Source organism: Bufo gargarizans, unplaced genomic scaffold, assembly GCF_014858855.1.
Source record: "Bufo gargarizans isolate SCDJY-AF-19 unplaced genomic scaffold, ASM1485885v1 original_scaffold_1339_pilon, whole genome shotgun sequence".
Classification (NCBI taxonomy): domain Eukaryota; kingdom Metazoa; phylum Chordata; class Amphibia; order Anura; family Bufonidae; genus Bufo; species Bufo gargarizans.
The window spans coordinates 22,610-44,346 of NW_025334315.1; the positions used below are offsets into that span (position 1 = coordinate 22,610).

The 21,737-nt window shown below is 42.8% G+C and overlaps 1 protein-coding gene across 1 annotated transcript in view; it reads left to right on the top strand.

Moving 5' to 3' along the window:
* LOC122923189 (dipeptidase 2-like) overlaps positions 1 to 21,737 on the top strand; it is a 38,810-nt gene that overhangs the window by 14,689 nt on the left and 2,384 nt on the right. The window contains exons 3-7 of the mRNA XM_044273925.1: positions 5,313 to 5,382; positions 6,790 to 6,966; positions 13,193 to 13,277; positions 16,725 to 16,800; positions 18,886 to 19,021. Coding sequence (XP_044129860.1) covers positions 5,313 to 5,382; positions 6,790 to 6,966; positions 13,193 to 13,277; positions 16,725 to 16,800; positions 18,886 to 19,021 — 544 coding nt within the window. The remainder of the gene's footprint in view (positions 1 to 5,312; positions 5,383 to 6,789; positions 6,967 to 13,192; positions 13,278 to 16,724; positions 16,801 to 18,885; positions 19,022 to 21,737) is intronic.

The window sequence follows — 21,737 nt, forward strand, 5'->3', positions numbered from 1 at the left end:
AGGTGCCTGGTCATGCAGGTTGTGCTAAGGTTCAGAACGTTAATGCCTCGCTTCAGGCTCTGATGGCACAGCGTGCAAACCACTCGGGTCTTGTCGTCAGCACATTGTTTGAAGAAGTGCCATGCCAGGGAACTCCTTGAAGCTGCCTTTGGGGTGCTCGGTCCCAGATGGCGGCGGTCAGTAGCAGGCGGAGTCTCTTGGCTTTTGCCCACTGCTCCCTCTTTTGCTACGCTGTTGGCTCGGTCTCACCACTGCCTCTTCCTCCGAACTGTGAAAGTCAGTGGCACGACCTTCATTCCATGTGGGGTCTAGGACCTCATCGTCCCCTGCATCGTCTTCCACCCGGTCTTGATCCCTGACCTCCTGTTCAGTCTGCACACTGCAGAAAGACGCAGCAGTTGGCACCTGTGTTTCGTCATCATCAGAGACGTGCTGAGGTGGTATTCCCATGTCCACATCATCAGGAAACATAAGTGGTTGTGCGTCAGTGCATTCTATGTCTTCCACCGCTGGGGAAGGGCTAGGTGGATGCCCTTGGGAAACCCTGCCAGCAGAGTCTTCAAACAGCATAAGAGACTGCTGCATAACTTGAGGCTCAGACAGTTTCCCTGATATGCATGGGGGTGATGTGACAGACTGATGGGGTTGGTTTTCAGGCGCCATCTGTGCGCTTTCTGCAGAAGACTGGGTGGGAGATAATGTGAACATGCTGGATCCACTGTCGGCCACCCAATTGACTAATGCCTGTACCTGCTCAGGCCTTACCATCCTTAGAACGGCATTGGGCCCCACCATATATCGCTGTAAATTCTGGCGGCTACTGGGACCTGAGGTAGTTGGTACACTAGGACGTGTGGATGTGGCAGAACGGCCACGTCCTCTCCCAGCACCAGAGGGTCCACTAACACCACCACGACCATGTCCGCGTCCTTTACTAGATGTTTTCCTCATTGTTATCGTTCACCACAACAACAAAAATATTATTTGGCCCAATGTATTGAATTCAAATTCAGGCCTTTTTTTACAGACACCTAACACTATCTGGCTATCTATTTAGGTACCGTATTACACTAATACAGGCACAGCAGTAACCACAGATTTAGCTGACTATAAATTTGAGGCCTATTATTTAGGCGCTGGGTGACAGGTATACGTTTACGGACAGAATTAGACTGGGATATGCACAGTAGCGTGTGTGTGAAGTTATTGAGAATGACCCTATCTGCACCTTCAATCTAATATACCCTTTTAGGGATAAATTTAAAGTAGGCCTGATACAGCAGAAACCACTAATTTAGAGAATTGCTAAATTGGGAATTGTATTTCAACCCAGAACAAAAACTGTGCTTTGACGGACACTAAATAACTTGCCCAGCCACAGCAATAACCACAGATTTAGCTGACTATAAATTTGAGGCCTATTATTTAGGCGCTGGGTGACAGGTATACGTTTACGGACAGAATTAGACTGGGATATGCACAGTAGCGTGTGTGTCAAGTTATTGAGAATGACCCTATCAGCACCTTGATTCTAATATACCCTTTTAGGGATGGATTTAAAGTAGGCCTGATACAGCAGAAACCACTAATTTAGAGAATTGCTAAATTGGGAATTGTATTTCAACCCAGAACAAAAACTGTGCTTTGACGGACACTAAATAACTTGCCCAGCCACAGCAATAACCACAGATATAGCTGACTATAAATTTGAGGCCTATTATTTAGGCGCTGGGTGACAGGTATACGTTTACGGACAGAATTAGACTTGGATATGCACAGTAGCGTGTATGTCAAGTTATTGAGAATGACCCTATGTGCACCTTGATTCTAATATACCCTTTTAGGGATGGATTTAAAGTAGGCCTGATACAGCAGAAACCACTAATTTAGAGAATTGCTAAATTGGGAATTGTATTTCAACCCAGAACAAAAACTGTGCTTTGACGGACACTAAATAACTTGCCCAGCCACAGCAATTACCACAGATTTAGCTGACTATAAATTTGAGGCCTATTATTTAGGCGCTGGGTGACAGGTATACGTTTACAGTCAGAATTAGACTGGGATATGGCCAAAAAATAACCACACTATTGATGGTTAAATGCACTTGGTGTGACAGCTTGACCCTGATGTAGGATATAGCCAAAAAACAACCACACTATTGAGGGTTAAATGCACTTGGTGACAGGCTCAGCTTGCCCCTGATGTAGTATATGGCCAAAAAATAACCACACTATTGATGGTTAAATGAACTTGGTGTGACAGCTTGACCGATGTAGGATATAGCCAAAAAACAACCACACTATTGAGGGTTAAATGCACTTGGTGACAGCTTGCCCCTTATGTAGTATATGGCCAAAAAATAACCACACTATTGATGGTTAAATGCACTTGGTGTGACAGCTTGACCCTGATGTAGGATATAGCCAAAAAACAACCACACTATTGAGGGTTAATTGCACTTGGTGATAAGCTCAGCTTGCCCCTGATGTAGTATATGGCCAAAAAATAACCACACTATTGATGGTTAAATGCACTTGGTGTGACAGCTTGACCGATGTAGGATATAGCCAAAAAACAACCACACTATTGAGGGTTAAATGCACTTGGTGACAGCTTGACCCTGATGTAGGATATAGCCCAAAAATAACCACACTATTGAGGGTTAAATGTACTTGGTGGCAGCTTGTGCTGGCGCACCACAAGACACAAAATGGCCGCCGATCACCCCAGAAAAAAGTGAATGAAAAACGCTCTGGGCAGCCTAAAAACAGTGAGCAATTGAATATCAGCAGTTCAATGATCCACAGCTGTAGATCGATCAATGAATGAAGTCTTTTGGAGGAGTTAATCACTGCCTAATCTCGCCCTAACGTCGCAGCTGCAACCTCTCCCTATACTGATCAGAGCAGAGTGACGGGCGGCGCTACGTGACTCCAGCTTAAATAGAGGCTGGGTCACATGCTGCACTGGCCAATCACAGCCATGCCAATAGTAGGCATGGCTGTGACGGCCTCTTGGGGCAAGTAGTATGACGCTTGTTGATTGGCTGCTTTACAGCCTTTCAAAAAGCGCCAAGAAAGCGACGAACACCGAACCCAAACCCGGACTTTTACGAAAATGTTCGGGTCCGTGTCAAGGACACCCCAAAATTCGGTACGAACCCGAACTATACAGTTCGGGTTCGCTCATCCCTATTCCTAAGGAAGCAGGGACAGCTGCCTGAAACGGGACATACCTCCCCCACCCCGGGACCGAGGGACAGCCACTGAAATCCGGGACTGTCCTGCCAGATCTGGGACAGTTGGGAGGTATGCACAATATGCAAGAACTAGCAGTCAGACAAGATGGTCAGACTCAGGAAATCACATAAATACAAACTGGAAAATCCTCAGGGGATTCATCACAGTGCTGATAACCAAGCACTGAAATGTTGGAGCATTCCCCCACATAGCAGCACAAAGAAGCTCCCGCGGCCATCCTATTTGAAGATTCCGTACAAAATCTCGTGCGCGGTGACTTTGACGTCACCACACTGGCCCCACGCAAGTTTTTGTGCTGGATCTTCGAGCAAGATCGCCGTGGCGGACTCTTGGAGCTCAAATGGATAAGTACAATTTAATTTTTCTAAATTAAATGATTAATCCCTTAAAGACCTTAATATTAATCTCAGTTCCACAATCAGCATCTGAGGGGTTCAATGATGGTGAGTGGCGCAATCGCCATTCCCCTTCATTGCACCCACTACTTACAAGCAAATACTCTTCTATTCGGCGAAGCAGACAAATTTAATTTTTAAGAACTTCGCTCATCTATAGCCATAACCACTTTTCTGCATCCATAGAATATTTTTGCAAAAAGTGGAATTAAAGCTATTTCACAAGTAAAAAAAAAACCATCCAGAATAAGTGCAAGTGTTTTTTTTTGCCACTTGTTTTGTGGAATGTCTTGCACACAAGACCAGAGAGTTTTTGCACACAAGACCAGAGTTTTACCTCTGCGTTTGATATCCCCTGCGCTGCCAGAAGATGTGCCTAATATATGATGCGGCATAGGCCTAGTCATAAATTATGCAAACCCTCCAGCACTCCATGTGCCTAGATTGAAATCCAGCTAAGGACTGGAGTAGATTTCAGTCGTCATTTACACCTCCCCCACCGCTCCCCAGTGACATGGGTGGTGTAGGAACACCACATGTGCCTAAATTGTAGGCGCGCAGGCATTTAAAAAAGTCTAAAACTGGAGGGTGTCAACTTTTTTACGTCAGTTTCTGGTGTAGAGGGCCATAATAAATGACCCCCAGTGTGTCTCATCAGTAGCTTTTTCTTTTTCTGTAGAATACTCCACAAAGATCATTTCAGAGCAATTAACCAGGGATAAAATGTAATGTTGATAAGTGCAAGATAATGCACCTGGAGCGTAAAAACCCAAGAGCAGAATATAAAATCAGTGATACAGTCCTAACCTCAGTATCTGAGGAAAGGGATTTAGGGATCATTATTTCAGAAGACTTAAGGGTAGGCAGACAATGTCATAGAGCAGCAGGAAATGCTAGCAGAACGCTTGGGTGTATAGGGAGAGGCATTACCAGTAGAAAGAGGGAGGTGCTCATGCCGCTCTACAGAGCACTAGTGAGACCTCATTTGGAGTATTGTGCTCAGTACTGGAGACCAGATCTCCAGAAGGATATTGATACTTTGGAGAGAGTTCAGAGAAGAGCTACTAAACTGGTACATGGATTGCAGGATAACACTTACCAGGAAAGATTAAAGGACCTTAACATGTATAGCTTGGAAGAAAGACGAGACCGAGGGGATATGATAGAAACTTTTAAATACATAAAGGGAATCAACAAGGGAAAAGAGGAGAGAATATTTAAAAGAAGAAAAACTGCTACAAGAGGACATAGTTTTAAATTAGAGGGGCAAAGGTTTAAAAGTAATATCAGGAAGTATTCCTTTACTGAGAGAGTAGTGGATGCATGGAATAGCCTTCCTGCAGAAGTGGTAGCTGCAAATAGGGTGGAGGAGTTTAAGCATGCATGGGATAGGCATAAGGCCATCCTTCATATAAGATAGGGCCAGGGGCTATCCATAGTATTCTGTATATTGGGCAGACTAGATGGGCCAAATGGTTCTTATCTGCCGACACATTCTATGTTTCTATGTAATACAGTAGATGACAGAATCTGGTAAGAATGAGTAGAGTGGGTTGAAATAACTCTGTGAAGAAAGGAACGACAGAAAGTGAGACAGGTGATTGAGATACTTCACTTGACAAAATTACCCAAAGTCCTTTGTTTCTATCTGCAGGGCACAAACATCTGGTGGAGGTCCACATAAAGTCTACCAAGGAACGAAAGGCTTGACAGAGTTTGGCAAGGTAGAAAGAGGGGGTCTGCAGTCTAAAACTGGAAGCACAGTGGGGTAATTTACAAAGGATTGACACCTGTCCTCACTTGTCCTTATCTCTGAGGAAAAGCAGTGACCATTAGCTGTCCATTCTTCTGCACTGCATTGCAAAGGGGGAAATCCATGATGGATATTTGCAGCATAAATTTGACATACTTCAGATTCTAAATCAATTTAAGGGGTTTTAAAGGGGTTTTCCGATCAGTGGGGGTCTGACACCCAGGACTCCAGCCGATCAGCTGTTTGGGAAGGCACCACCAATTGCAGTATCGCCACAGCCTTCTTGCAGCTTTGCTTAGGCCATGTGACATCACGTTCATTTGTCATATGGCCTAGGAGGCGCAGCTCAGTTCCATTGACGTGAATGGAGCTGAGCTGCGATGTAAACCACAACCGCTATACAATGTGTGGCGCTGTGCTTGGTTTGCAGAGAGAAGGCCAGGGTGCTCAAATAGCTAATCGATGAGGGTTCCGGGTGTCAGACCCCAACCGATTAGATACTAATGGCCTATCCAGAGAATAAGTCATCAGTTAAAAATTATCGGAAAACCCCTTTAATAAGATTTACTTGGAGTGTTATGGCATGGACCGACTTGGAGCTCCAAGACAAATGAGGTGTCCATCACTGCGATGTCTCCAAAAACTTAAACTTTAGTATAGTAGGGGTAAAAATACCATCAACACTGGCGCGTTTCGGGCTACACTAGCCCTCTGCTTTGAGAAATGGGCTAGTGTAACCCAAAACTTGACAGCATTACTTGTATTTTAACCCCGCTATAATAAAGTTTATGTTTTATAGAGACATCGCAGTGATGGACACCTTATTTAAAAAAATGTAAAACAAAGTTGCATTTCATTTTTTTCTGCAAAATACCACAGATACCTATGTTTTTTTTCGAGACCTCTGATACATTAAGTAAATATTCACATTTGGCAGATTTGTTGCCGAAACCGCTGCACCCGAGTGGGGTTTGTTATGGTGGCAAGCACATTTTCGAAGCTCCAGCCAGATGTCATGACATTTCTGCAACAAATCTGCCGTGTGTGAACCTACTGTTAAATATTTTTCCCATTATAGAATGCTATGGCTGTGCTGCAGTTTCCTGCATAGTGGGTAGCCTCAAGGGTCATTGTGCTGGGAACCACTACACAGCAGCTATGAGCCATGCATCTGATGAGTTTTCAGGAATTGGAATTTACATAAGATTTCTGTTCATTTACTGCAAATAGAGATCTTAAAACTGTGGGGAAAGGAAAGGTTAAGTATGTTAGTGACATGAGTTTCGTCACGTAAATTCCTATACCCTTTTCATTCTACAAAATAGATGACTGTCTCTAAATAGAAAATTAGGACAAAAGTTCTCTTTTTATCTTTTAGGAAGTGGTAAAGGAAATGAACAGAATAGGTATGATCATTGATCTATCTCATACCTCATTCGACACATCTCGGGAAGTCCTAGCAATATCTCAAGCACCGGTTATATTCAGTCACTCAGCAGCCTATGCTTTATGTGGGATAGAGCGTAATGTCCCCAATGACATTCTGATAAAGATTGTAAGTAATATATTATTATTATTAATTCCATGGTCCTGAACATCTAAGACGGGGTATACATACATACTAAAAAAGTACAATGAATGTGAACAGAGGGAGAGGGGACACTGCCTGCAAGAGCTTACAATCTACAAGGTATAAATAAACTAAAGTGTCTTGTTGAACCTTAGGACATCTGTGTCCCACATTGCACTTCATTAAATAGTCAATAACTTTTCACACAATTTAGTCCAAGTGACTTTAAGAAACATTGTAATATATCGTATCAGAGAAAATGCCTTGTTCTACAGTTATGAGCTGTTTCTTCCCCACCCCCTCCTTTTCTAAAACGTATCATTCCCCCCACGCAACTTTTCTGGCATAAAATAGTGTCAAAGCATGTGTTTATGATTTTTTAACTGGCACTGCAACACTACCCCACCCATTCCGAAAAAGGGGCATGATGAGGGTGGGGAGGGGGTGGACCAGTGGACCCGGTACATTTATATTCATTGACGCCAGTTTGACATAAATGAAACCAGTAACCTATGGCAGTGCTGTAGATTTGTGGTTAGACACTTGAATTTTAGGAGGATGCGCCTAATATTTAACAAGGCTGTTCCTTGTCATAAATTAGGCGCAACCTCCAGCAGCACGAGAGATATCAAAAACTGGTTTAAAATGCCAGTCTATGATAAATCTCCTCCTGATCATCTTGGTAAGAACAGGATAGCTGTCTGCTCACTAAAGGATCAAATAACATTAATGAGTGTGAGACAGTTAGGCAGCAGATTCTCCTCTACTTTCTGAGTGCAGCGGATCGGTGCTAATCTCCAGCCAACAGGTCTGGGAGAACTAAAAACTAAAGCTGTAGCAAAGAGATGAGAAAACTGTTAAGAAAGCCATATAATGGCCAGAAATAATGATATGCCTCATGTACACACACAGTGTACTTTTGATTAATGCAAAGTTTTTTGAAAGGTTAGGTATACTTAAGAGAAAACGGGTACGGTATAGTTTCCATGCAGAAGTTTATGTACAGTATATTAATACACAATAGTAAGATTATTTAAAAAAATATTTAAACTTGAATGACCCAAAAGACCATTATACAATAGCTTTGTTACATGGATTTCACAATAAAAAAACAAAATGCTGGTTGAATCTCCATTGGCAAATTACAGCATTCATGTCACCTTTCCCGGCAAGTCCCTTCCTGGCTAGGCCCAAACTCAAGAGGCGGTGTGGTGTGTTTCTTCTCTGGCCTGCTTTTTTGGGGCTTTTATTGTGCAAAAGTAGTAAAAAACTTTAAGAAAACTATGTGTATTTGGTGTCACTGTGATCTTACTGACCCGGAGAATAAAGTTATGTTATATTTGCCGAGAAATGAACACAGCAAAATTTACAGACTTGTAATATAAACATTACAAACATACAATACTCAATGGAGGTATTGCTGTTTTTTTCCCATTTCCCCCAGAAAAAAAAGTTAATAAAAGTTAATCAGTAAGGGTACTTTCACACTAGTGTTTTTCTTTTCCGGCACTGAGTTCCGTCCTAGGGGCTCAAATCCGGAAAATAACTGATCAGTTTTATCCTAATGCATTCTGAATGGAGAGTCCGTCCCTCAGGATGCATCAGGATGTCTTCAGTTCAGTCTTTTTGACTGATCAGGCTTTTCAGAAAAACGTAGCATGCAGTATTTTTACCTCCGGACAAAAATCCTGAACACTTTGACTGAACTTTTTCCCATTGACTTGCATTAACGCCGGATCCGGCCCTGTGTGTTCAGTCAAAACGGATCCGGCTTTTGCATGTTAAACCCGAAAAATAGGGAAAAAAAGTTAAAGTCCATAAATGGCGGATCCGTTTTTTCCAATGCATTTTTCCATTGTGATCGAAATCCTGATCAGGATTTAAATGTAATCAGTTTTCACACGTTTTTCCGGATCCGGCGGCCAGTTCCGGTGTCGGAATTGAACGCCGGATTCAAACAACGCTAGTGTGAAAGTAGCCTAAGTTATGTGTTCCCAAAAATAGTGCCATTGAAAACTACATTTTCCACAAATATGGCTACATAAACAGAAAAATAAAAAAAGTTATAGCTATTAGAATGAAACGTGACTATGAAAAAAAATCACTTGGCCACTAAGGGGTTAAGTAATATATTTGATTAAATTGTATATTAGATTTTCGAAAGCTCTCATGAAATACCCCAGGACACCCTCTGTTCTTAAAAACAATTTTTTTCATATGGGACAATGGTGTTAAAGTCCTAACTAGTTTTAATTGTACTGTTGTACTTTTGCCTGTTTAAAAAAAAAATTAAATTTTTTTAACCCCTTCCTCGTAGAGCGATTTTCTGTTTTTGCGTTTTTGTTTTTTTCTCTCTACCTTCTTGGAGCCATAACTTATTTTTCCATTCACATAGCTGTATGCGGGCTTGTTTTTTTTGGGACAAGTTCCACTTTCTAATGGCCCCCCTCCCCGGCACCCGGGTTGCTCCTGATGCCCGCACGGCCGCCGCTGCATCTGCCTGTCGTGCAGATCAAAACATCTGGCGATAGGGGGGGTGGAGGGACGAGCCTCCCTAGCATCGCTGGTAATGATTTTTTGATCCGTGCAATGGTGAGGTGCTGTGCGAGCATCAGGAGTGACGCAGGTTCTGGGGAGCGGGGTAAATACGGTATTGGATAACCCCTTTAACTTTAAATGTGACAGTTTTTTCACACTAGAAAGCTGGATGAAATGCTGGCATCCCATGTGACTTACCACTGCCTATCCTGTCCACTGCATCTCATGTGATCATTTCCTCCTTCTTTGTGCAGTGTCCCACTATGTGCTATATGTGGGCAGTTTAAACTTTTGGTGCTGTCATATGTATTGTATTTCCTAATATAAGGCTGAGATTGTCACTACATTTATTCGCCTCTAGGTGGTGCTGGCACCACATAATATATGGCTTGGGGTTTACTGACTCAGTCTCCTCCTCATTGCTCCAATGCTAAAATTAGCATACCAGGTGGGAGAATGCAACGGAGGCCACAGCGGGCGAACGGAGCGGCGCCCAGGAAAAACAGTAAGTGCAGTTAGATCCCTGCACTATGCCCTATGTATCCTGATACTTAGTCTATAATGTTTGGACCCATGAAAGGTCCTCTTTAAAGAGGACCTTTCACTGGATTTTATTAATTGAGATAAGTAGCTGTACTTGTGGGGTACCCCCGCTGATGCTGCCACCCTGCCTGTTTTGTTAAAATAGCGTTCCTACACAGCGCTGTGCCCCTGGTATTTTCCCCACTCAGTATGCTAATACTGAGCTTTGGAGCAATGGGGAGGAGACGCAGTCTTTCTCTGTGGGCGTCTCCTTCTCCCCTGGCTGTGACAATCTCCGATGCCATTGGACAGCACGATAGCTAGAAGAAAAGGAGATGCCAACAGAGAAAGACTGTGTCTCCTCCCCATTGCTCCAAAGCTCAGTATTAGAATACTGAGCGGGGAAAATACCGGGGGGCACACTGCGGTGTAGGAGCGCTATTTTAACAAAACAGGCAGGGTGGCAGCATCAGTGGGGGGTACCCCGCAAGTAGTGGTACCTATCTCAATTAATAAAATCCAGTGAAAGGTCCTATTTTAAGAGGACCTTTCATGGGTCAAAAAATTATAGAGTAAGTATCAGGATACTGCACTTACTATTTTTCTGGGCACCGTTCCATTCGCCCGCTGTGGCCCCCGTTGTATTCTCCCTCCTGGTATACTAATTTTAGCATTGGAGCAATGAGGAGGAGACTGAGTCTTTCTCCGCGGGCGTCTCCTTCTCCCTGGCTGTGAGCGGTCCAATCGCAGCAGAAAGAGTCACAGCCAGGGAGAAGATGAGTTTTTTTTTCTCCTTGGCTGTGACGCTCTTTGCTGCGATTGGACCGCTCACAGCCTCCTCCTCATTGCTCCGATGCTAAAATTAGCATACCAGGCCGGAGAATACAACAGGAAACACAGCGGGCGAACGGAGCCCGCTGTTAGATCCCTGCACTATGCCCTATGTATCCTGATACTTAGTCTATAATGTCTGGACCCATGATAGGCCCTCTTTAAGGGAGAGTAGGAGGAAGTAGTTGGAGTTGGAGTAGTGTTGAGAGAGGAGAAGGAAGTTAATGGAGGAGGAGAGCCGGCTCAGTCCAAGATGTAGCTGCCTTTCTTTCCTCTGGGCCCTGATCAAGCCTGGAGAGGACCAACCAAGAGTTTACTGCAGCCCAGCACAGGACAGTAAGTCTAAGTATGAATATGAAGCAAGACTAGTAAAGATTAGAGTTGAGTTTAGCCGAAGGACTTCACAAGCACCAGTAACCAGGAGGAACTTAAAGGTACCTGGACACGATTGGATGATTAGTGTGCAGAATTATCAGTTTTCACGAAATGCCTTCTAGGAACGTAGTGAACCTGAATATTTCAGGAAAGCATCCTGCATCAAATAATATAGTTGAGAGTTTGTCTGCCACAAGGGAGAACGCCCCTTATTGGATTGCAGTCAAGATAAATAAGAAATCATTATATTTAGTACTTGAGTGCTAGAAAGTGGACTTAGTTCAAATGTAACCATTCTTTGCCTGTAAAGTAACAGCATTAGAGAACTCCTCAACTGACAATTGCCAGATCTGTTATAAGGAATTCCAGCTAAATGAACATCCGGATTATTGTTGTACCAACTGTTCTGAGACCATTGATTCAGTAAAAGTTCAACTGTGTTTTACTACAACTGACTCCTCGTCCTTCCTACCAACTTCATTTGCACCTACGGTGCTGGCGTCACAAACACAGGGGCCCAGCCACCAAAGCACCTTAAACACCTATTATACCATCAAGGGCACCTCAATTTCTATCTGGCTGGTGTTCCCTGCAATAGAGAGTGCCCCGGAGGATTTAGTGCTGTCCTTCCCTCCACTGCACTGCCGGCCCAGGGAGGCTCTGCTAACCGTGAGTACAGACAACTACTACCCCCATTGGCCCACCATAGCCTCACGTGTTGCCCCTGCAGTCCGGCTCGTTGCATCTGTAAGACATGTTTCTTCCCATGTTTCACTGTGGCATACAATATGACCTGCTTATTTGATCACTTCCTCCTTTAGTGGATTGCAAATTCCGGTGCCCCTATGTGACCCATCACTGCCACTTACGTCTCAGTTCCTGTTCTAATTAATTCTCTTTCCTGTAAGTCGTTGCCCACTCCCCCGAGTATGGTGGGGGTGGAAGCTTATGGACTCTATGACTTTTCTCATGAGGCCAACACCTGATTTTTTTAGCACAGCTGTAGTATCTAAAAGGCCATTGGCTAGCGCCCTATGAAATATTCAACATTACATCAGTCATTCATTACCCGCTTGAAAGAAGCAAACAACAAAATGTATGTCAGGGTGAGACTGTCTTCTTGGTCCATATCTATACTATGTGTATAGTCATTGCAGCTTACCAAGCACAGCCCCGTCCGGGCAGGACTGGACCTAGACCCTACAGGGAAATTTCCTGGTGGAACGATGCCCAACGGGCCGTCTGAGCCCTGTTGACGGCCGCTGGCTGGGTACATAACATTCTCATGTTCTCAGCACTAATTAATGCTAGTAGGTACTTATACACCTGACCAATGGCCACAGGTGCCCCCATGAACCTCAGGTTGCATACTGTGGAGCAAGTGGCAATATTTAGTGCTGCACTGTTGTATTTGGTTCTGCAGGGGTGGTATTTTGTTCTGCACTACGGTATTTCTTCTGTTGTCCTTGCCTACTTATGTTGCCCGACCCTCTGCCAATTTGGACCCACCTACAATATGGGACCACTTTTAGTTTTTTCTTCCAGGGCCACTTTAAGTTCCCAGTCCACCCCTCACCCCGTCCATTTGATAGAGGCTGTGCTTGGTATGGCAGCTCACTGCCATTCACTTGAATAGGAGTGAGCTGCACCTAGGCCACCTGACTGATCACATCACATGGCCTATGAAGAGGCAACGGTGCTTCATACAGTAAATTGGCTGGGGTCCCAGGTGTTTGGATCTCCGCCGATTGATGACCTATCCTGAGAATAGATCCTCAATCTGAAAATCCCGGAAAACCACTTTTAAAGCATAATATGGGACTGACTGAGCAGCTGCAGGTGCTTAAAAGCCCCACTGACAACAGATTCAGCTACATTTGGAAATTGTTATAAAACTTTGTAGGAATACTTAAATTACATTATTTTTTTTTTGTCTTGATTTCAGAAAGAGAATAATGGAATGGTGATGGTGAATTTTCATACCACGTTTATAGCATGCGGGAAAACAGCAAACATATCTACATTGGCAGGTTTGAATGTCCATGTCATGTTTTTTCGATGCTTTCCTCTGGCTTCTATGGCTTCTCTTGAATGAGACGGTTTTCCAAGAAAATTCCTTTGTGTTGAGCCCAGAAAAGAAAGTTAAGAGCAGTGATGGTAAATCTTTTCAGTTAGTTAGGTCCCAACTGTGGTGCAGGCTCCATAGCTTTGCATTCCTGCACATGTGCAGTACAGCGCTATTTTTCACCGAGCCTAAATCATGTGTACTGTGCATGCACTGATATGTGAAGCTACCGTGCATGTGTGAAAACACAGGGTCAGGAGTGATTACATTATCATTGCCTGGTCCTGGTGATTAAACCAGGCAGGAAGGAGCTGGGCACAGAATAAAAAGGAGCTTTGGTGCAATTAGAGGAACCATGGTGCCTTTGTTGCACCAAATGGCTCATTTGCAGATTATGAAGAATGCTACTATAACTTGAGAACAGAGCCTTGGATCGGGAAGCAGATAAGAATGTTTTACTCGGGGTGACCTTATGCTATCTACGGTATCTGTGCTCTTGGTTTGATAGGAAGGTCGCTTTTGACAGACTCCTTTTAAAATGTGTTTGCCACAAAGTACCGTAAAAAGATAACTCTTCAATGATACAAGCTGCCCCCTTGACTTCAAACTGACCGGCGAGATAGCGCTGATGGTGATTAAAACATTGTTTTTGTCATGTATGGAGCATCAAATAAATTACTGGATCAAACACATAATTAATAGCAGACTGGGGGCTACTATAAGGTCTTGCTGGCGGCTTTATATGCGATTTTGAGGTGACAGGTTCCCTTTAAAGAAGTAACATGTCATTTCTCAAACATTTTTTAAATCAGCTACTGAAAAAAACTTAGTTCTACAAGGTGTGCACATGGCTTTTACACTGAAGTCAATGGGAAACTGTTTATGGAGTACTGAATGTGGACTCAGAAGTGGAAAATGCCTGTTTTCCACTGCTGAATCAGTCATACCCTCTGTAACTTAATGTGAATTCAAAAGATTTGAGAATGAAAAACTTACCCAGGCTAAGTGAATAAATATATATACGATAACAGAAACAAATCACATACAGACTAATAAAAAGTAAATAAATATCACTAGCCTAAATTTGGGGTAGTGTTCCAGTCGATCATGCTATAACCCATGGCTGTCTATCACGTTATAAGACATGACCAACGCCCTAGGGTGTACAATAGATAGGGCAATTTAATACTTACATCCTACCTAGGATGAAGTGCCTGGTGGAATCCCAATTAATTGTTAGCGCAGACCACAGTTGCTCCCGTCAGCCCCTCCTCCAGTGTGGAGCACGTATGTCTCATGTCTCTGAGATCACTCAAGTATGTGGTCTTATCAGCACAATGGGGGATGGGCACTACATTACAAGGCACATCATCACACAGAATGGTAATAATTAAAGGAACAGAATTAAAGAGACAGAACCAATCATTACTTAAAAAATACCCTTACAATGCACTCTCATGTGACATGTGACCAAACTCTGTGTGCAAAGGTGCATTCCATCTTAGTAGAAACTCCAGCAGAGATTGAGATCTGCATGTGTAAGTACCGCCTTGAAAGGTTGTGCCACTTTCTGTAAACTGCAGGATCCTTAAAATACGGATACTGGCCGCATTCAGTCCACTATTTTCTATATCCCTTCATCAGTAGATTCGCCTTTATACTAAAGTAGAAAAATCCTGATGTTCTTTTAATCCATTTATTGTAGTACAAAAAGTGCATCGGGAAAATGAGCATTGGGGAAGGTGGCAACCGGCCTACTGCCTTGAGAAAGTGTCAGCAGAAGCGACCCGGCCTAAGGCCACCTTCCCCAATGCAAATTTTCTTGATGCAGCATGCACTTCTTGTACTACAATAAATGGATTAAAACATCAGTGAGTGCCGTGGGTTATTCTACTTTAATATATGGATATTGTTTTTACTTTGGTACCGCTGAGCACCACCAAGGATCTATAGCTCAATGACCCATTGGTGTCCGGACGACCGATGAGGTAGTGCCGATTGCATATTCTCTTTGTGGTTCAATAGTATTGCCTATTCTTGTCCACAAAATGGACAGGGATAGGACATTTTCTATCATTTGTGTATTGACCATACAGATGTGGACAGCACATGGATGAATTCTGTGTGCTGTCCACATCATTTGTGGACCCGCAGAAATGAATCGGTGCTCGTGCAATCTGCAAAAAATGCTAATTGTATGCAGGCCAAAACTATGGTCGTGTGCATGAGTCCTTACAGATAACTGCCTGCTGACTTGACATATGGTCGTGCAACACTTCAGGGCCTTTTTTCTCTGGAGTAACATCCAAGTCATGTATTCAGTGGCGATCATGACATATGATCAGATTATAGTTTTTAAATGTTTTTTGCATTTATTTCATTTTTTCACATTTGTTGTAAGAATCATAGGCTAAGACTCTGATTTGGTGTGTATTCTCCACTCCTGGAAATAAACTGCATGGTACTCTATATCTGTTGTTTTTGCAATCCCTTCAGCCAATGCCTATATATCCTCAGTGCCCTTATTTAAGAAATTTGGGGAAAATGTACAAATATGATTGCGTTTAGACCTTATTATAAAGTGTGCCAAAATTAGGTGTGTTTCTAGTATAGAATGTTGGAGCAAAGTTAGACGAAAGTGTCTAGCCAAGCACCATGCATTACTTACTTAATGCAAACTTTACCCATGCAGTACTTGCTTAATGCAAACACCGCCCATGCAGTACTTGCTTAATGCAAACACCGCCCATGCAGTACTTGCTTAATGCAAACACCGCCCATGCAGTACTTGCTTAATGCAAACACCGCCCATGCAGTACTCACTTTATCCTTCATATCATCCTTTATGCTCACTTTCAGATTACATACATATAAATGGACACCACCCCCTCATTCAGCCATGCATATGATGTAATTTTGTTCCTCAAATTACAACAACTCTAGATCAGAATTTTACTTGTGTTTGTAAACATTAGGGAGAATTTATCATTCCTCCTACGCCAGTTTTCTGGTGTAAAAAAAGTCACAAACCACCAACTTTTTAACCACCATTATGCCTAAATCTAGACCCAAGTGGCTTATCTATGCCGTCCTTGCCACGTTCCAAAAAGGGAGCATGTTGGGGTCTAGGTGGGGCCGTCAACCCTGACAGATTCATCATCATTTCTGCTTTTTTCTGCTGTAAATGATGACTAAAATCTAGGCTAGATATGAGCTGGTGTAGATTTCAGTTAGGCACTGGTGGTGCAGGGGATATGAAAGACCGGCGTAAAACAGAGGTCCTTAATCAATATCCCCCATAAACTTTAATGTTGTGTTACATGTTTCTTTATTGAAATAAATTGTAGTGAAAGGTTAATGAAAATAAATAAACCTTTCTAACAACTATGTTCATAACTTTTTTCCCCTTTAGACCATTTTCACTACATAAAGACGATAATTGGACCCGAATATATTGGATTTGGAGGAGATTATGATGGAGTAACAGGGTAGGTCATTCGTTTTAGAACTGATTATTGAAAAGTGTGACTGTCTGTACCATGTGGTGTTCATAGGAACAAGTGCAAGAGACTGAGAAAATTGGGAGAGATCTATCATTGACAAAAAGAAATAATGCACCAAGAAGGAATTGTAGGAATGAAACATCATCTGCGTAACTGTAATGATGATATATGTAAGTGATTACAATATTAGAGGGAAAGAAGTTTATTGGGAAAAAATATACAATTAAAAGGAGGCTCTGGTATCCTGTTTGGCCGTCTCTAGCCTGGATAAAAGATGAGGTACGGCCTCTAGCCTGGATATAACATATGATACGGCCTCTAGCCTAGATACAAGATGAGATACAGCCTCCAGCCTGGATACAAGCTCTGATATGGCCTCTAGCCTGGATACAAGATGAGATACGGCCTCTAGCCTGGATACAAGATGAGATACGGCCTCTAGCCTGGATACAAGATGAGATACGGCCTCTAGCCTGGATACAAGATGAGATACGGCCTCTAGCCTGGATACAAGATGAGGTACGGCCTCTAGCCTGGATACAAGATGAGGTACGGCCTCTAGCCTGGATACAAGATGAGGTACGGCCTCTAGCCTGGATACAAGATGAGGTACGGCCTCTAGCCTGGATACAAGATGTGATATGGCCTTTAGCCTGGATACAAGATGAGGTACAGCCTCTAGCCTGGATACTAGATGTGATACGTTCTCAAGCCTGGATAAAAGATGAGATACGGCCTCTAGCCTGGATACAAGATGAGGTACAGCCTCTAGCCTGGATACAAGATGTGATACGTTCTCAAGCCTGGATAAAAGATGAGATATGGCCTCTAGCCTGGATACATGATGAGATACGGCCTCTAGCCTGGATAAAAGATGAGGTACGGCCTCTAGCCTGGATACAAGATGAGGTATGGCCTCTAGCCTGGATACAAGATGAGATACGGCCTCTAGCCTGGATACGTGATGAGATATGGCCTCTAGCCTGGATACAAGATGAGGTACGGCCTCTAGCCTGGATACAAGATGAGGTACGGCCTGTAGCCTGGATACAAGATGAGTTACGGCCTCTAGCCTGGATACAAGATGAGGTACGGCCTCTAGCCTGGATACAAGATGAGGTACGGCCTCTAGCCTGGATACAAGATGTGATATGGCCTCTAGCCTGGATACAAGATGAGGTACAGCCTCTAGCCTGGATACAAGATGTAATACATTCTCAAGCCTGGATAAAAGATGAGATACGGCCTCTAGCCTGGATACAAGATGAGATACGGCCTCTAGCCTGGATACAAGATGAGATACGGCCTCTAGCCTGGATACAAGAGGTGATACGGCCTCTAGCCTGGATGCAAGATGAGATACGGCCTCTAGCCTGGATACAGGATGAGATACGACCTCTAGCCTGGATACAAGATGAGATACGGCCTCTAGCCTGGATACAAAATGTGATATGGCCTCTAGCCTGGATACAAGATGAGATACGGTTGAACATGGAGGCATACAGGTTCTGTATGGCATCCTGCAGCACATTTGCCCACAGTTGTTGTAGCACTCATAGGTTGCCGAAGCTGGTGTCCCAGCTGGCCCCAAAGATCCTCAATTGATGATAAATATGGCAACTGTGCAGGCCAATCTGTCAAAGTCTGTACTATACCGCTGGCATCATCACTGTGGGAGTGCCACAGTCCTGTAGTGACGGAGCCAACTGTGCGCATTCAGTATATATGTGGCATACAGGCCCAGGTAGACCGTGGAGAGACAAGATCACCGGCAGAGGGCATCGGTGACGCTGCAGGAGTTAGGGGCACAAGGGGAAGGTACCGGGCTCTCTGAAGAGGCGGGATTGGGCTCATTGAATAAGTGGGATTGAGCTCTTTGGAAGGTTGGAAATTCACTTTGTGGCTCATTTGCATATAGAACTTGCACTTTTGGTATCCTTCTTGCAATCACAAATGCACAGAAGAATACCAAAGGTTGTAAACCATGTTTGAGTAACAGAACCAGCAACTTTTTTTTACAGGTGAACAATTGCTGACAGATTCCCTTTAACATATATTTAACATTCATAGTTTTCCTGAAGGCCTGGAGGATGTATCAAAATATCCACTGCTGGTTGAGGAATTGCTGAGACGTGGGTGGCAAGATTCAGAAATTAAAGCTATTTTAAGGGAAAATTTCTTGAGAGTTTTTGGCGAGGTCGAGCAAGTAAGTGACAAAGTAGTTCCATTACTCCTGATTGAAAAATATGTGCAAGAAAGGAAAAGTGTTTTTTTTTTGTACTATTTTTATGCATTGCGATTAGAGATGAGCGAATTTCCAGAAATGTATTTCTAGTCCAATTTTAATAAATTTCAAGGTGTTATCCGAGGCTGGAAATGCCCCCCATACCCCCGGGCCCCTCACACTGATTCTACTTACCTGGCTCCCCGCGCCGCTCCTGGTCCAAGCATGGCCGCCGCTGCTACTCCCCGTGCGTAGATGAAAACATCCTGAGATGGGGGGGGGGGGGGGATTCGGGCAGCCAATGGCAGGCAGCGATGGGGGCGAGCTAGGGAGGCTTATGGTGTTTATTTTTTAAATGGTTTATGAATTTTTATTTTGGGGAAAGGGGACAATTTTGAAATTTTCTTTTTCTTTATATTTTTTAAAACTTTTTTTTGGTTTTACACATAAATGCTTCCCCTAGGGATCTTGAACAAACAATCATAAGATTGCTTCTCTCATAGATTCCAAAGCATCAGCATTAGAAACACACTATGGGGAGATTTATCAAACTGGTGTAATGTAAAACTGGCTTGGTTGCCCATAGCAACCAATCAGATTCCACCTTTTACAGATCTTTTGGAAATTGAGAACATTATCAATGCACAGCGACAAAGGACCTGAAATAGATACACAGATGACATTGTGGTTAGCAATTAAAGTGAGTAGTAGGGTGTAGGAATGGTAATACCACTCTGGGGTATTACATAAGTGAGCAGGTTTAATTATGGTCTGTTGTATAGTGATAAGGTAGATACTCTCACCACTGTCCTACTTCACCTCTGTTCTTGCCTGTACTTAGGCTAGGTTTTAAATTTTAAATACGTTTTTTGTCCCTTTAATAGTAGTATAGCAAGGCTACAGCATTTTTTTTAAAAAAAATTTCATCTCTGCATTTCAAAAATCATAACAATTTTATTTTTCCAGCTCCCGACACCCCTACTGATCACTGCTTCCCCTTGAAAGTTTCCTGTGTGTTGTCTCCCAGGCAATGCAGAGTAATTATAACTGCTCGTTCCGGTCTCATTCGGAAGGACAGGTCATCAATATTAAGCCACTGCGCAACCCCTTTAATATTTTTAAAAACTTAACTGGCTTTTTATTTTTATTTTTTTACATTTTTTTTAGTCCCCATAGGGAAGTTGAACATTCAATCTTTTAATCCTTTGTACTATACACTGTACTAGACACAGCAGAATGTAACAGAGATTGGAACATGACCTAGGCCTGGAGGCCATCAACTCCACTAGGGGGACTAAAAAAGGATAATTGAAAATAAACAGTTGGTCCAAAAATTTCCAAAAGATTAAATTATCACCTTATTCATGTTGCTCAGTAAATGCCGTAAAAAAAATTCCCAACGCCAGAATTATAAATATTTTGGTCAACTTGCTTCCCAAATAAATTCTGTAGAAGGTTATCAAAATTCATACATACCCTAAAATGGTATAAATGAAAACTACAGCTTACCCCCAGAAAAGAGCTATCCTCAAATAGTTACAATGACCAAAAAATATAAAGTTATGGATGTCAGAATATGGCTGTACAAATCAATGTTTTGTTTTTCTTTAAAAAAGGTTTTATTTTTTTTTAAGTAGGAAACATAAAAACTACGTGTTGTGAGAATAATCTGTGGCTCTCACCAGGCTCCTTTTGCAACTCTTTATTTTGTTTCTCTATAAAACCAGTCACCGATGCACTAGTAGCGCTTCGTCAGGCCTGATGGTCTTTTGATGTAGGGTGGTACAGGGCCTCAGTCTGCAGTGACGTCTTTTGACTTTGTTGCAATTGAGGGGGCTTAACAGCTTCAGCAGCACTCCTGCCATAAGAATTGGCTGATACTATCAGTGTTGTTTCTTAGCGCAGGCTCCTGCTTCATAACCGGGGTCCCATCCTGGCTGTTAACCCTTTGATTGCGGTGGTCCATACCGCAGCATGATCAAAGGGAACTCCTCCATGCAATTGGGTCACTGAGGTTCCCAGTGACCCGATTGAAGATTGGGGGAGCCATCTGTAGTCAGCTCTGAGGACCCATGAAGGACCCCAGGGCTGTCAGTTGTGTAAGCCTGCAGTTTGGGGCACACTAGTGTTGCCCTAACAGCAGCCCGTGTCATAGTTGCACAGAGCATGTTGTAGTATAAGCCTGAAATAAAGTCATAAAATAGTAATGTCCAAATGGGACTTACATTTTTTATAAATAATAACAAAATGTTAAAAAATAAAATATACTAAAAAATATCGCCATTACTTTGTGTAAAATTCATTTTATTGTGAACATTAAATAAAAATAAAGAATATGCTGTACATTTTAGATATCTAAACGACCATAATAACCTGAAGAATTCATTTATCAGGTTATTTAGGTTGAATCATGAACCATGTAATAAATAAACCAAAAAAAGCCACAGCTAAAACCCTATAAATTACACAGTAATTTAAATTTACCCCTAAACAATGCCAGAAAATAACATTGCTCCTGCATAAAACAAGGCCTCAGCCAGCCACACCAATGAAAGAATTAAATAGACATCGCCGCTGAAATGCAGAGAGGAAAAGATGAAGAACATTTATGACTGTATTAGTTCCCATTACATATTTGTTGTTGGTTTGGCAAAAATACTATCTGATGTATAAATGGGAATGCAGGCTATAGTTATGT